The sequence below is a fragment of the Aulonocara sp. 'chitande type north' Nkhata Bay genome, linkage group LG3, assembly GCF_057382095.1.
Source record: "Aulonocara sp. 'chitande type north' Nkhata Bay isolate Kocher_YH1m ecotype deep benthic linkage group LG3, A_spYH_male_GT1.1, whole genome shotgun sequence".
Classification (NCBI taxonomy): domain Eukaryota; kingdom Metazoa; phylum Chordata; class Actinopteri; order Cichliformes; family Cichlidae; genus Aulonocara; species Aulonocara sp. 'chitande type north' Nkhata Bay.
Genome location: NC_141346.1, coordinates 39879615 through 39894434, shown reverse-complemented (window position 1 = coordinate 39894434; position 14820 = coordinate 39879615). Strand labels below are relative to the sequence as shown.

General features: G+C 36.8%; 1 protein-coding gene and 1 pseudogene across 2 annotated transcripts; one reads left to right on the top strand and one right to left on the bottom strand.

Moving 5' to 3' along the window:
* The first annotated feature begins 2026 nt into the window (after positions 1-2026).
* LOC147335659 (uncharacterized) lies at positions 2027-5387 on the top strand. Its single transcript, XM_086287521.1, has 5 exons — positions 2027-2644; positions 2872-2951; positions 3140-3240; positions 4211-4366; positions 4464-5387. Exons 1-5 carry the CDS (start codon positions 2499-2501, stop codon positions 4941-4943), a joined length of 963 nt encoding a protein of 320 aa, XP_086143647.1. The 5' UTR covers positions 2027-2498; the 3' UTR covers positions 4944-5387.
* Positions 5388-7900: 2513 nt separating this feature from the next.
* Positions 7901-13440, bottom strand: LOC147335658 (uncharacterized; annotated as a pseudogene). Its single transcript, XR_015128606.1, has 10 exons — positions 13248-13440; positions 12021-12115; positions 11740-11884; positions 11299-11405; positions 10676-10847; positions 10331-10434; positions 9844-9973; positions 9503-9606; positions 9016-9145; positions 7901-8674 (listed from the first exon to the last, which is right to left on the bottom strand). The product of XR_015128606.1 is annotated as an uncharacterized LOC147335658 (transcript).
* Between the last annotated feature and the right edge of the window lie 1380 nt (positions 13441-14820).

Below are 14820 nucleotides of genomic sequence, written 5' to 3'. Positions count from 1 at the left end.
CACATGTCAAAAGAGCAGGTCTGAGATTCTGATATGAAGCTAAACTCTAAATCACTGCCATCAGCACCTGATTATGGTGCCACAGATAGCAGCCATCGTGCAGAGTCAGTGGGCAGCTGCTGAGTAGATATTCCAAGAGCAAAGGAGCAGAAAGGAGTTTCACTCTTTCTCAAGATGATAAAGGTTTACCAGGTTAGCCAAAACATCTACTCTCCTTGCCACCACAGTCCCACTGCTCTGCTCATTCCGTTTGGCCACACCTGCTTCGACCTCTTCCTGAAGTAGGTGGTGTTCCTTTTTGCCCCAGGCCTCTAGGCCCATCATCAGGTTGCTCAAGCCATCTTAGACCATTTGTCTCAGATGACCATGATGAAGGCCTATGATTCCATGATAAGCTTATGAGTTAACCACTGTAAACTTATGTGCTTGTATTCCCAGCATGAATGCTCTCCTTTTACCTTTAATGCTGGTTAAGTGATACATTATGAAGAACATTACCTGCATTGCTTTGGTTACCAGCAGAAGAAAATGTATCACAGAAAATACGCACTAAGATCTAAATATGGAACCCAAGATGATCTGTAAATGATAGAGTTCAACTACAGCTGAAACATGTAAACGATGCTCATCATAATGCCTCGTAGCTAAGTGTAGAAGTAAATCTGGTTTTACAACACGATTTCAAAGACTGTCATTAAGCTGCACACTGGAAACTACCTACTAACGAGAACTGTTTGTATCAGTGTTTGTTTTGTAACCAGAACAATGTTTGGTTTGGTTTTTTGCTTCTTTACATCCTGGTTGTTGTGCCAAATGAAGGCTAGGAGTGGATTCAGCAGTCCTATTTTACAAACATTCAGATGAAAACTTTTAACAATCAGTTTGATTCACACTCAGAATATTGCAGTAACGCAACAATCCCCCAACTCTCCAAATAAAATAATAAATCCAGGTCATAATGCTAGAAACACAGCACGACTGGTCAGATCAACTTTGACTATATGGTGCAAGCCTATAAAAGATAGTTATAAAATATAATCAATTAAATAAATAAACCTCAACTCTCAGCAGGACTAATACTTGTATTATATAAAGTAAAATCATATAAGTCCTGATCTGCAGTCATATGACTTCTTAAAGCTGCTGGGGAGAAACTGAAAGTGACAAAAAACAAATGAAACAAAAATATATTGGTGACGTTCAGAGACCTGGTGTGTGCAGATGTCAGTTTCTGTGTTTACTGCTCAAACCTGAGAAGGATAACAGGTGGGATTCAAATGAACAGAGTGTGAATAATTCTGGGAAAACTGAACCTTTAAATTTGGCCAGGGGGAGATCTTCTAAATTCACTTATTTTCTCAATGTTTGTGCAGATAATGAATGGCTTTACTGTGATGTAATTCATGAACCGACCAGTTAAAGAAGTCACCAAATTTTCAAGACCTTTCCACACATTTTCAGTTCACTTCCGGGAATGTGAGTTCTCAAAAGCTTCAGCTTCTTCTTTTGGAGTAACAAGAGGGCCCATCAGCACCGCTGGTCAGGGATGAGCTGCTGCCCCAAGTGGAAGATTTCCAGTATCCCTAGGACCAGTTCATGAGCGATGGGGGAGTGGAGCCAGAGACTGACAGGCAGTTTGGTCCTTTATTAGTTTGGTGTGGTGAAGAGAGCTGAGTGTAAAAGTGAAGCTGATGATTTACAGGTTGATCTATGTTCTTCCACTCACCCGTGGTCACCAGCTTTGGGTAGTGACTGAAGAAATGAGACTGTGGATACAAGCAGCAGAGTTTCTTCTTAAGAGTGAGGGCTCTGCCTTAGAGATTATTATTGCAGAATATTATTGCCAAATTTCATCTATGCATTTGAACAAAACATTTGATGTAAGTCTGTGGATTTTTCTTCCTTCCTGCCGTCATTATCTATCTATCTATCTATCTATCTATCTATCTATCTATCTATCTATCTATCTATCTATCTATCTATCTATCTATCTATCTATCTATCTATCTATCTATCTATCGAGACGTGATTAGGAAGTGACACATTCAAAGTTCACTAAAAGCTGAAACGTACTTAATCATTATGCGGCACTGCAGTGCAACTAAGAATTAATTCAACAACAACCAATGTGATTTTTTTACCTTGTCTTAAATGTAATAAATTTTTAAACTTCATCAATTAATTAATTAATTAATTAATTTTATTTTTTAATTTTTTGCTGAGCGATCATGATGGGTCTTCTGGACCAAAGTCTGATTTTTATTTTTATTTTTTGTCCCAGTCCAGCCCTGTGTGAACCAAATATCGTTGTTGTAAACTCAGGCAATCAGCCTAAACTGGAGTTTCTTCACACCTTCAGAGGCATTACCCTGAAACACACGCCCGAATAGAGAGAGAGAGGGAGGAGTATCGTTGCTTACATTCACAGCGGACCAAAGCGACTCTCAGTCCATCGCTGGATATTATTCTGTGAACAGAGACAGTAAAAGCCAAGCCAGATGTTCAACCCGGCCTTATGCGAGCGTTCAGATATTTTACTGAGACGAAGGTTTGCTTCCATCTTGCTAGATGACTGTCACCCTTACACGGAGTTTCTCGTGGACACAGCGACGATGGCCCCAGCATTCCCGCCTCCGCGACACAGGTAACACTGTGGTTCAGTCACTGTTGTGTGTGTGTGTGTTTCATCTGCTGCTCTGATTTCACTGACTTTTTCTATTGTTTTAAACTTCGCGCTGATCACAAACTTTATGTTAAGAAGAAACTGTGTGCGACTATCTGCCTCCAGCGAAATTATGTCTCTTTGAAGTGAAACCGAAAGTGTTCATTTTAATCTGTTTTTTGTTTTGTTTTGTTTTTCACGCCCTCAAGCGTGCCAACAAAACAGGAGAAGTGTTACGACCCTCGCGACAAGACACTTAAGTTTGTCGATGGAGAAGATGATTTGGACTGTAAGTAGGCCTGTTACCTGAGCACTTTTTAAAGTGACATCGAACAGACATACATATACATACATATTATATATATATACATTATATTAAAATATTTTACCTGCGTTGACACTAAAGTTAAACAAAACGCATTAGCATTCATTTATGTTTGACACTGATTTGTTTTGCTTGTGTGTGATTGTTCTCAGTCTTGTGTGAAGACTTCAAATCTCGCAGAGCTCAGATGTCCTGTGGTCACGCTGTGACCCCGACCTCTCTCACCAACTGGTGTCGCAAGTTGTTGGACCAGGTAGGCCACTAAAGTTTGGCTTTGCTAAAATAAACAAGCAGACATATATAAATAAATAACAGCGTCATGCAGGGTTGTGTTGATTTTTAACAGGATTTTTATGTTATGTCAACGTGAATAAATAAAGAAAAATGAAAACAGTGCCCAATATGTCATTGTTTTTTGTGGTTGTGAATTGGATTGTAATGTTTACTGTCATGTAGATGAGAAAGAAGCTACGCTGACTTAAATCAACACAGAGCAGCACACTGCTCTGTAAATTCATGAACTTCTCTTAGCAGAAACCTGCTGTGCTCTCAAGGAAACAAATCAAACAGTCAGAAATGTTCAGCTTCCGTCTTTTCTATTGTAACTTGTACTTGTGCATGCTGGCTGACTGATCTGCCCTCTGTGAGGCCTCAGTGTAGCTTTGAATTACACCTGTACTGTTACAGCTGTGATCATTTCAGTGTTTCTATAGAGTAAAGAACATAAATAGCTTTCAGACAAAATATAGCATCATAACTCTGTGTTTCATCAAATTTGTACATAATTTGTACATATAGCAATACAGTTGTGATGTATGATGAAATATTTGAGTGTTTGTAGTTTTAACCCTTTCATGCATAGTGGCCAGTTATTCAAAGGCTGTTTTTTTGTATTTGTGTCAGTGTTGATGGTATACTTGCACATATACCACTACATTGGACACTGATGTGTCACTTCATACTCAATTCATAAGTCAATACGTGTATTGAGTTTAAAAAACTCTTTCGAAAAAGAAAATGTTTGAAAAAAATGAAGGTCAAAAATCTTTTTTTCATGCCTGAAGATGAATAAAAATATTTAAGAAAAAAAAATCCAGATTCAGGTTGTCATAATTCATGCATGAAAGGGTTAATAACCTACTGAAAAAAACTCATCGAATTGTTTAGTGTTTTGTTTCCAACATGCGAGTCTATTAATTCTCACCTCTCCATATTTAATAAAGGGTGAAAGCAGGTTTGTGTGTGGTGGGTCTGGTTGTAGTGCTGAGTGGACTTTTGCAGAGGTTTGTAAAATGGCTCTTCTGGACCCTCAAGAAAAGACGTATTTCAGAAAAACCATGGAATTTAACATTGCCAGGCAGACACTTACTACTAAGTTGGTAAGTGTTTCATCAATATATTATATATACTGTGAATATAGACTTGATAGACATTTTGCTATATATCAAATATTGTCCCACCTCTGTCTCCATGTAGTGTCCTGGCTGCAGATCCACTGTGACGAGAGCAAATGAATCAGATTTGAATGTCCTCTGTAAAGTGTGCACAGCAGTAAAAGGACGGCCGTTTGAATTCTGCTGGCAGTGTTTGAGGGAATGGAAGGGTGCACGGCCTCGGAAAGACCGCTGTGAAAATGATGACTGCTGTAACGAGTCACTAGAAACACTAAAAAAATGCCCAGATATCACATTAAATCGGTATGTGTATGACGATGAGTATGAGTCCGAGTATGGAGATGAGTATGAGTATGGAATCCGTGTGTGTCCCTCAGTCCGTGCCTGTCCAACCTGTGGTTTGCTGTTGCAGCACAGCAAGAAGGGCTGCCCATCAGTTTTTTGCCCTCGATGTAATGGGACATTTTGTTTTGTATGTCTGAAGCACTCAAGTACATGTTGGGGGATCAGGTGCACTCCTGCCCCCAGGCAGACCTCTATACCTGTTTGGAAGAAGAAATAATGGGAAAGACACAAGGCTGATATGTTTCACTTTCTTTGTATTGAGAGCGTCTTTTCTAAATGTAAATGGCACTATGCTGTGTTTTAAATTCTCTCCTTTAATAACATCACTTTATGAATAAAAATTGTGTTTTATTAGTGAGACATTTAATATCAAATGTGTTCTTTACAGCTCTCATGTCTGAAGTCCAATGATAAACCTGCATAAATCTAATGTCATTCATTAAAAAAACTTTAGAATAAGGTTAAACATTCTGTGTGTGCACATGCTGTCCTCTGGTTAGTTACATGTATAACATATATTGTCTCCTTATCACACATGTTGTTTGTATTTCAAGCTACATGGCGATAAATTGTTTAGAGAAAAGGTTTCTTTTAGAAAAATTTAGTTATGTTTAATCAATGTCACTACTTAAACACTACTAAAATGTAAATAAAGATTTATTTGTGGTAAAGAAAAGCCAGAAAACTCCTGTGGATTTTTATTTATTCCTTAGTTCTTGTAAGTGAACACTGTCATCTAAAAATAAGATCCTTCATTATACATTATATAAAATGTGGTACAAATGAAATATTGACTTTATTGCTAAAATAATTCAGTATCAAAATACAGATAATTTCATTATTGTTAGGTTAGGTTACTCATACAGTCTCAGCAGGAGAAAGCTTCAGCACTTTATGCTGTTGAGTTGGGAAATGCAGGAAAACAATTTTTTGTTTTTCATTTGTACCAAAAAATTTGATAATGGACTAAATAAAATTACTTGACTCTTAATCTGATTAAAGTTTAGCTGTTTGACGGTTAACCTAAATTTCTAGTTTCAGAATGATTGTATGATTTTTACTCTGCTTAAATCATTTAAAATCATTGTTAACGTATTCACATGTAAATCACAGCAAGAATTGCACTGAGGTAAATATTTTACAGAAGAACTTCTGTTTCCTCAAATCCACATTATGATTTATGATATATAACACACATCTCAGAAAAGCAGGTCTTAGATAGTGATATGAAGCTAAACTCTCAACCACTGCCTTCAGCACCTGGTCGTTGTGCCACAGAAAATAGTGTATTACAGAAAATACGCACTAAGATTTAAATATGGAACCCAAGATGATCTGTAAATGAAAGAGTTCAACTACAGCTGAAACATGTAAGTGATGCTCATCATAATGCCTCGTAGCTAAGTGTAGAAGTAAATCTGGTTTTACAACATGCTTTCAAACACGGTCATTGAGCTGCAAATTGGAAACTACCTACTAACGAGAACTGTTTGTATCAATGTTTGTTGTGTAACCAGAACAATGCTTGGTTTGGTTTTTGCTTCTTTACATCCTGGTTGTGCCAAATGGTGGCCCTGAGTGGATTCATCAGTCCTATTTTACAAACATTCATATTAAATAATTCTAACATCCAGTTTGATGCATATTCAGAACACTGTAGAAGTAACACAATAATCCCCAAAACTCTCCAAATAAAATAATGAATCCAGGTCATAATGCTAGAAACACAGCGTCACCGGTCAGATCAACTTTGACTTCATGGCGGTAGTTTACTAAATATAAAGTGATAAAACCCATAAATCATCACATAAATAAATCTCCACTCGCAGCAGCACTAAGACTCTCATTATATAAAGTAAAACCATAGAAGTGCAGTCGTATGACTTCTTGTAACTCTTGGAAAGAAAATGAAAATGACAAAAACAAAGTAAAACAGTCTTGGGGACGTTCCCTGGTGTGTGCAGAGGTCCGTGTCTGTGTTTACTGATCAAATTTGAGAAGGATAACAGGTGGGATCCAAATGAACAGAGTGCAGATAATTCTATGAAAACCGAAGCTTTAAATTTGTCTGAAGATGATGTGGTTTCACTTTGAAAGCAATAAAAGCTTGACTTCTACAGTTTAGCATGTTGTTGCTTGCAGGGCAAGATCTTCTAAATTCACAATTTTTCTCTCGACGTTTGTGCAGGTAATGAACGGCTTCACTGTGATGTGAGTCATGCACCAATTACACCGTTTGACCAGTTAAAGAAGTTAACTTTTTTTTAAAGATTCTTCCACACATTTTCACTTCACTTCAGGGACTGTGAGGTATCAAGAGCTTAAGCTTCTTCTTTTGGTGTAACAAAACAAGCTTTTTTCCTCGCTCACTCATTTTCAGCTAATGAAGCTGAGTGTGAAGAAACTGGGATGAGAATCAGCACCTAAAGTCTGGCCATGGTTCCAGCTGAATGGGTGGAGCGCCCATCAGCACCACTTTTCGGGGATGAACTGCTGCCCTGATTGGAAGATATCAAGTATTTTGAGGGCATGTATAATAAGTGATGGGAGAGTGGAGCAAGAAATGGACAGGCAGTTTGGTCCTTTATTGGTTTGGTGTGGTGAAAAGAGCAAAGGGTAAAAATAATTAAGATTATAACTAGAAACTCAAATTAAAGATCATAACAAAATACTTAAATGTGGCCTGATGTATTTGAGTAAAATATTGGCCTGAATTGTCCAAGCTCCAACGCCAGGATTTGAACAAGTTAGCAACACCTCATTTGATATAAGCTTGTAGATTTTTCTTTCTTCCTGCCATGACGTTACTTAGAGCCCATGCAGATAAGTAAAAATCATCATGTAAAATATGATCTCTTTTTTAAATTTGTTATCAGAAAATGTGGTTTAGTTGTCCCAATGTTGATTTTAAAGTATTTACAGAAACAGCTAAACTAGTATAATAATCAGGATAAGGTGAAAATTTCCTCAGAGAACGTTTCTTTGAGGTTACATAATGGAACGTTTTGCATTTAATTTTTTCATTGACAGTCTGATTTCTCTGAGACAGTCTTCTATTTTATCAAAGTTAAATGATGCAAACCACGAGGAAGCCAGATTCCTATTTATTTCTTCCACATTTAGCTTTGAGTCATTAAATATATTCTGAAAAAGATTTACTTAATCGTTGTGATTGTTAACTGAACAAAACATGTCACAGAAAATGAACAATTACATTTTAAAATATAATCTAGGATCATTTGTCAATCACAATGTTTACATACAGACATCAGTGAGCCAACCAATAACATTTGGTGATGTGCATTTATTCATGTACATTGTAAAAAGATAATGTATCACATAGGAAATTGACAATCAGTGTGTTCCTTTGTTTCAGTATTTACTTTGTGAAGGTTCGTCTGTGTATAGTTACATTTATTCTAATTTCTTCCTGTAATAATAATAATACGAGCTTCCTTACTGATTGTTTGTATCCTCTGTTTCAGACAGTGGATCTATGTGATGTCAGTGAGACGAAATAATCCTAATATTGCCATCTCAGGCACACACCTCTGACTGCGAAAACAGAAGCCCCAGAAACTTGGTAATAAAATAAAACAAAACTTTTGCACCTCAATTAATCATTATTAATATGTAATACTGAATTAGTGCTGACTATAGGTATGATAGGAGGCGTAAAATGTGAAGAAAGTACAAAGGAGAAGGAAAGCCATAGATGCAATACTTCAATCAGAATTTTGTGTTTTGTTCTTTACATGTATTTATGGTTCGGTATATCCTGTAAATTTGATGTAGTCACATGAATTCATGATGGACTCCTTCATCCTCCATGAACCATAATCACCGCCTGCACTTTTTTGCCGGCTTTGATTTTTAGTACAAAGTCGTTGTCCAGTGGCATGCCATCAATGTGCAGCTTCAAAACATCCTTAGTGTATCCTACAACAGCTTAACAGAGGACAGAGAGGATTTTACTTTACAGTCTTTAAAATAAACATAGCTACAAATATGTCATCAATAATTATACCATGTTCCCTGCATTAAAGTGAGCCACATCAGAGTGATTGTCAGTAAAGGTGATCCGTAGCGGTTAATTAATAATATAATAATATATTTTTATTATGAATAATAATAAAAAATAATTTCAAGAAAAAATCTTCCAAGGCATTTGCACTTCATAAAATTTTATTGATTCTTTTAAATAAAAAAAAAAAAAAATGAATGTAGAGTCATTAAGCACTGATCATTATAATTTTTATTTATTTGTTAACAATTTTTAGGTTACTTACTTTTCATCATGAGCATTTTTAGCACTTCCTCTTTGAGAAGGCTCACAGTCATTTCTTGCAGCTGTTTAGCGCTCAGAGGCATCACGCGCCTCTGACCATCAGGCAAGATAATGAAGACTTCTAAAAGCATCTGAAAGTTATGAGAGGAGACGGTTACTACCTTTGTTTAACAGCGCTTAACACATTTATTAGATCACATATCATAAAAAAAGGAAAACACAAATAGTTTAGAAACCTGTCTTCTCTTTTCAGTGAATGCTCTAAGTGCAACCATTTTGAAATGAAGTGATGAAACTCGGTTCATGTTTTTATACCAAAATATTAAGTTAAAATAAAAATGTAAACTAAACATTTACACAGAAATGAATTATAATTTATTCCATGTGATATTAAATTTGTGCTGGGCATAGGTGTGACAGGAGCCTTAAAATGAGAAGAAAGCTCAAATTAATGATGGACCCCTTCCACCTCCCTGAACCTTAATCACCTGCACAGTTGAGCCGGCTTTGATTCCGCAATCAGCCAGCAATGCAGAGGGGTTGTCCAGTGTCTTGCCTTCAACTTGCAGAGTGACATGTTTCTCAGTGTATCCTACAAACACAGTATTAAACAGGTTTGAGTAACTGTATGTGCAACAAATTAAAAAAAATCTTTGAAGGTGTTTGCACTCCTATTCACAACATTTAATAGTTTTTTTGGTAAAATAAACAACAACAAAAAACAAAAAGAAAACAGGTTTTAGGGACAGTTGATCATATCCTCATTAAAGACTGTAGGTTAGATCATTATTTATTTAATGTATCAGTTTTCAGTTCTTAGGTTATTTACCATGGATGGCCCACACTCTCAGTATGTCCTCTTTGAACTGGCTTACAGTCATACTCTGCAGCTGTCCGGGGCACAGCATCATCGACACCCTCCGACCATCAGGCAAGATAATGAAGACTTCTAAAAGCATCTGAAAGTTATGAGAGGAGACGGTTACTACCTTTGTTTAACAGCGCTTAACACATTTATTAGATCACATATCATAAAAAAAGGAAAACACAAATAGTTTAGAAACCTGTCTTCTCTTTTCAGTGAATGCTCTAAGTGCAACCATTTTGCAATGAAGTGATGAAACTCGGTTCATGTTTTTATACCAAAATATTAAGTTAAAATAAAAATGTAAACTAAACATTTACACAGAAATGAATTATAATTTATTCCCTGTGATATTAAATTTGTGTTGGGCATAGGTGTGACAGGAGCCTTAAAATGAGAAGAAAGCTCAAATTAATGATGGACCCCTTCCGCCTCCCTGAACCTTAATCACCTGCACAGTTGAGCCGGCTTTGATTCCGCAATCAGCCAGCAATGCAGAGGGGTTGTCCAGTGTCTTGCCTTCAACGCGCAGAGTGACATGTTTCTCAGTGTATCCTACACACACAGTATTAAACAGGTTTGAGTAACTGTATGTGCAACAATTAAAAAATTAAAACAAATCTTTGAAGGTGTTTGCACTCCTATTCACAACATTTAATAGTTTTTTTGTAAAATAAACAACAACAAAAAACAAAAAGAAAACATGTTTTAGGGTCAGTTGATCACATCCTCATTGAGGACTGTAGGTCATAATTTTTTTTTTAATGTACCAGTTTTCAGTTCTTTGGTTATTTACCATGGATGGCCCACACTCTGAGTATGTTCTCTTTGAACTGGCTTACAGTCATACTCTGCAGCTGTCCGGGGCACAGCATCATCGACAACCTCCGACCATCAGGCAAGATAATGCCGAGTTTACAATTTTCCTTGTTTAGGGGGGGAACTTGTGATCTTTCCAGGTTGTCTGTCTGAAGGTAATGAGAGGTAACAGTTAGTACCTTTGCTAAACAGCGCTTAACATTTTTTATACCACATATCATGGAGACAAAAGAAAACGCAAATATTTTAGAGACATGTCACCGCTTTTCAGGTAGCCCTCGACGTCCAGCTATTTTGAACTGTAGTGAGGAACTTCAGACTTAGTTCATGTTTTTTAAAAAATATAATATTAAAATAAAGATGTCAGATAAAAATGTTCACTTCAATGAATTATTATCTATTCAGTTTAATAAAGAATTAGCATAAGTATGACAGGAGCCGTAAAATGTGACAAAAGTGCAAAGGGGAGCAAAAGCAAAAGATGCTACACTTCAATCAGAATCGTGCATCTTTTTCTTTACGTGTATTTATGATTCATGAATTTGATGTAGTCAGATGAATTAATGATGGACTCCTTCACCCTCTGTTAACCTTCCTCACCATCTGTACAGTTGAGCCGGCTTTGATCCCGTATTTTTTCACTGGTGCAGAGTCATCATCCAGTGGCTTGTCATCAGCCAGCAGCCTGATATTATCCTTATTGTATCCTAAACACACATAACACCGGACAGGGAGGATTTTACTTCGCAGCCTTTAAACTAAATATAGCTACAAATGTGTCATAAATAATTATATTATGTTCCCTGCATTAGAGTGAACTGCATGAGAGTTTGATTGTAAATAAAGGTGATCCTTAGCAGTTAGCAGTTGAGCCGTTTTATTAGTAACTATAATATAATATAATATAATATAATATAATATAATATAATATAATATAATATATGAAGAGATTAAGAAATTATTAAGAAATTTGAATATAGAGTTTTTAAGTGCTGATAACTATAATTTTAATGTATTTATTTTCTGTTTTACGTTACTTACCTTTCTTGATGAGCATTTTCTTCACTTCCTCTTTGAAAATGCTCACAATCATTTCTTGCAGCTGTATGGCGCTTAGGAGCATCGAACACCTTTGACCATTAGCCAAGATAACGAAGATTTCACACATTGCCTTGTTTAGGAGCACCTGAAGGTTATAAGAGGTGACAGTTATATCTTTGTTTCCATGTAGTATTAAATCAGCGCTGAGTATAGGTGTGACAGGAGCCTTAAAATGTGAAGAAAGCTCAAATTAATGATGGACTCCTTCAGCCTCTATTTACCTTCCTCACCACCTGCTCAGCTGAGCCAGGCTCGGCAGTGGACAGTGGTGCAGAGTCGTGGTCCAGTGACTTTCCTACATATTTCTCAGTGTATTCTAAACACACATAGCACAGAACAGAGAGAATTTTACTTTGCAGTTTTTAGACTAAATATAGCTACAAATACGTTTTAAATAATTATACCATACATTAGAGTGAACCACAACAGAGAATATTTTAAAAATTAAAAAAAAGAAAATAAAGGTGACCGTAGCAGTTAGCAGGTCAGCAATTTTATTCATATTATCTGATACCTAAGTGTATCTCTAGGTACAACATTACAAAAAACAAATATGTGAACGTGCTTTCGCTTCACAAAATTTCACAGATTTTTTTGTAAATAGCAAACAAACATGTTTTAAGACATTTGAATAAACTGGGACAGTGGCGCGGCTGCCCCTCTGTGGGTCTTCCTTGGTCTCTTGCGTTCTGGGGGCCTCTGGATGTCTGGAGTTTTGATCTCCTCCATACCTGCTTGATACCATAAAGGACAGGGCTGTGGCCCCCCCACACTCCCTAGCAGATCATTACATGGAGAAACCTTTGGAATGCAAGCATGCTGATCCACACAGGTATGCACACAGGTGTACACACGGGTATTCACAGACGCGGACTACAGCTTTCTTGGCTGCTGCCTCAAAGCACACTGTGTGCTGTCTATCTTGCGTGCTGCACAATATCGTTTATTATTTAGTAACTATTGATATCTACTGCTAGCTAGTTTATTGTGATGGTGCTTTTTTTTCTTATTATGTTGCTCTTTGTTGTTTGCTTTCTCTTCTGTTTTTTTTCTCCATACAGGTGACCCAGGAGTTTTGTTTTGTTTTTTTGTTGTTTTTTTTCTTTCTTCCCCCCCTTCTCACCGTCTCTTCTCCCCTTTGGTTTTCTTTCTCTCCCTCTCTTTCTTTCATTCTTTCCCCCTGTCCTATCCCACAGTCATGTCTGTCCCGTTTGTAGCAACTGAAAATAAATTCATAATTATAATAAAGGTCAATCAAATGGACCAATATGGCAAGGCCATGATGATCCACTTGGTAAAATAAATCCGCTTGGCATCTTTCTTGGCCTCAAGACAACAATTCTGATGGCTATAGATCCAAACGGGACAAAAAAAAAAAAAGACATTTGAATATAGACTCATTAAATTACTAATAATTACACATTTATTTCAGTTTTTATATTACTTACCTTTCAGCAGGTGGGGATTTTTCTTCAACCCCCACCCATAGTGGGGGTTCATAACATCGACTGGCGCCATTGCTTTGTTTAGAAAGTGAGGCTGCGATCCTTTCAGGTTCTCCGTCTGAAGGTTATGTGAGTCGACGGCGTGTTTATATTATTTATAGACTCGCGGGTGGGTGTTACCTGTTCGTTGTTTCATCTTCAAAGGGAATTAACATTGCACACATTATCATTATCATTCATCTGACTCTACTGTGGGTATTATCGACACACCTTTAAAATTCAAAGTGAAAGCATTTTTGTGCATTTTTTCTGTTGTTTCCCCACACAAATTATTTCTTAGTAAATGAAAAAGACATGAGTAATAAGAAATACATTTTCAGTTGTTTAAACAGTGCTTAACAAACAGTGCTTATCATGCCACGTGCTATAAAAAAGAAAATGCAAACTTGTCTCTGCTTCTCAGTATGTCCTCGATGTGCAACCATTTTGAACTGGAGTGAGGAACTTACACTCACTTCATAGTTTTATACCAAAATATGATGCAGCACATTGGACTACTCTGAAAAGCCAGAAATTAATCAAACACAAAATTCAACCACTGAAAACATTCAGTTTAGCAGTTCAGGCAAGCAACTATAATTTGGGGTCTTATAAATAATAATAGTGTTTTACTATTTTTTCTTACTTTTTGTAAAACAGTAACTTAGCAAACAATGACTGAGAACCTTCACAACATATTGCCCTAAACTTTGGGAGGAACACCCTTCAATTGGTGTGGAAGTATAAAAAGGACTCAAGGAAACTAGCGGATTATAGGAACAATCTCCGCATCAACCTAAGATACAGACAAACTAGAGTCGTTCCTAAGAGTTTGTGCCTTGGATTCATGGTCAGGGGACACAGAGCTGTGTTGATTCTAGGGAGCGCACAAAACAACTTCTAAGTGAAAGGATAAGACAGGTCCATTTCACTGTTGATGCCCTCCGGACCAAATTAGCCAGACTCTGCAGGAAGTGAAAACACTTCTACCCTCCCCTATCTTGTAAACAAGGCTCAGCATGCCCAACTCACTAAAGGAAAAGAAAGACAACTCAGGAAATTTCACACTTTACTAACAAAAATTAGAGCCTATGCCACACAGAGGAGAACAGGAAGACTTCACAACTGAAGGCAGTCAGGAAAAATTCAATAATAATGTGGGCTGTATTCTTAAATGAAAAGAACAAGTAACTGCTTTGGAGAGGGGAAAAGCATGTAGCTAAAAAACTAAACTAAACTCCAGTCCAGTGGAATACCAAAGAAAGATGACAAAAAATGATTACTTACCTGTTTTAGAGGGTCCCACCTGAAAATGAAGCAGCTAATGAAAGAGGTGAAGAGAGAAAGATGGTAGCTTGGTCAGCATTAGTGGCCTCTATAATGTATGCAAATACATGTGGGTTGGAATCAAGCGCGCCCCCAGAAGACAAACAGAACCAGCAGATTGAAACTGAACAAAGAGAATTGTAAGCAAAACAAAAAAATTATAGTTTCAATTGTTTTATTTTTTTCAGTTTCAATACAAGATTTTTTCAGT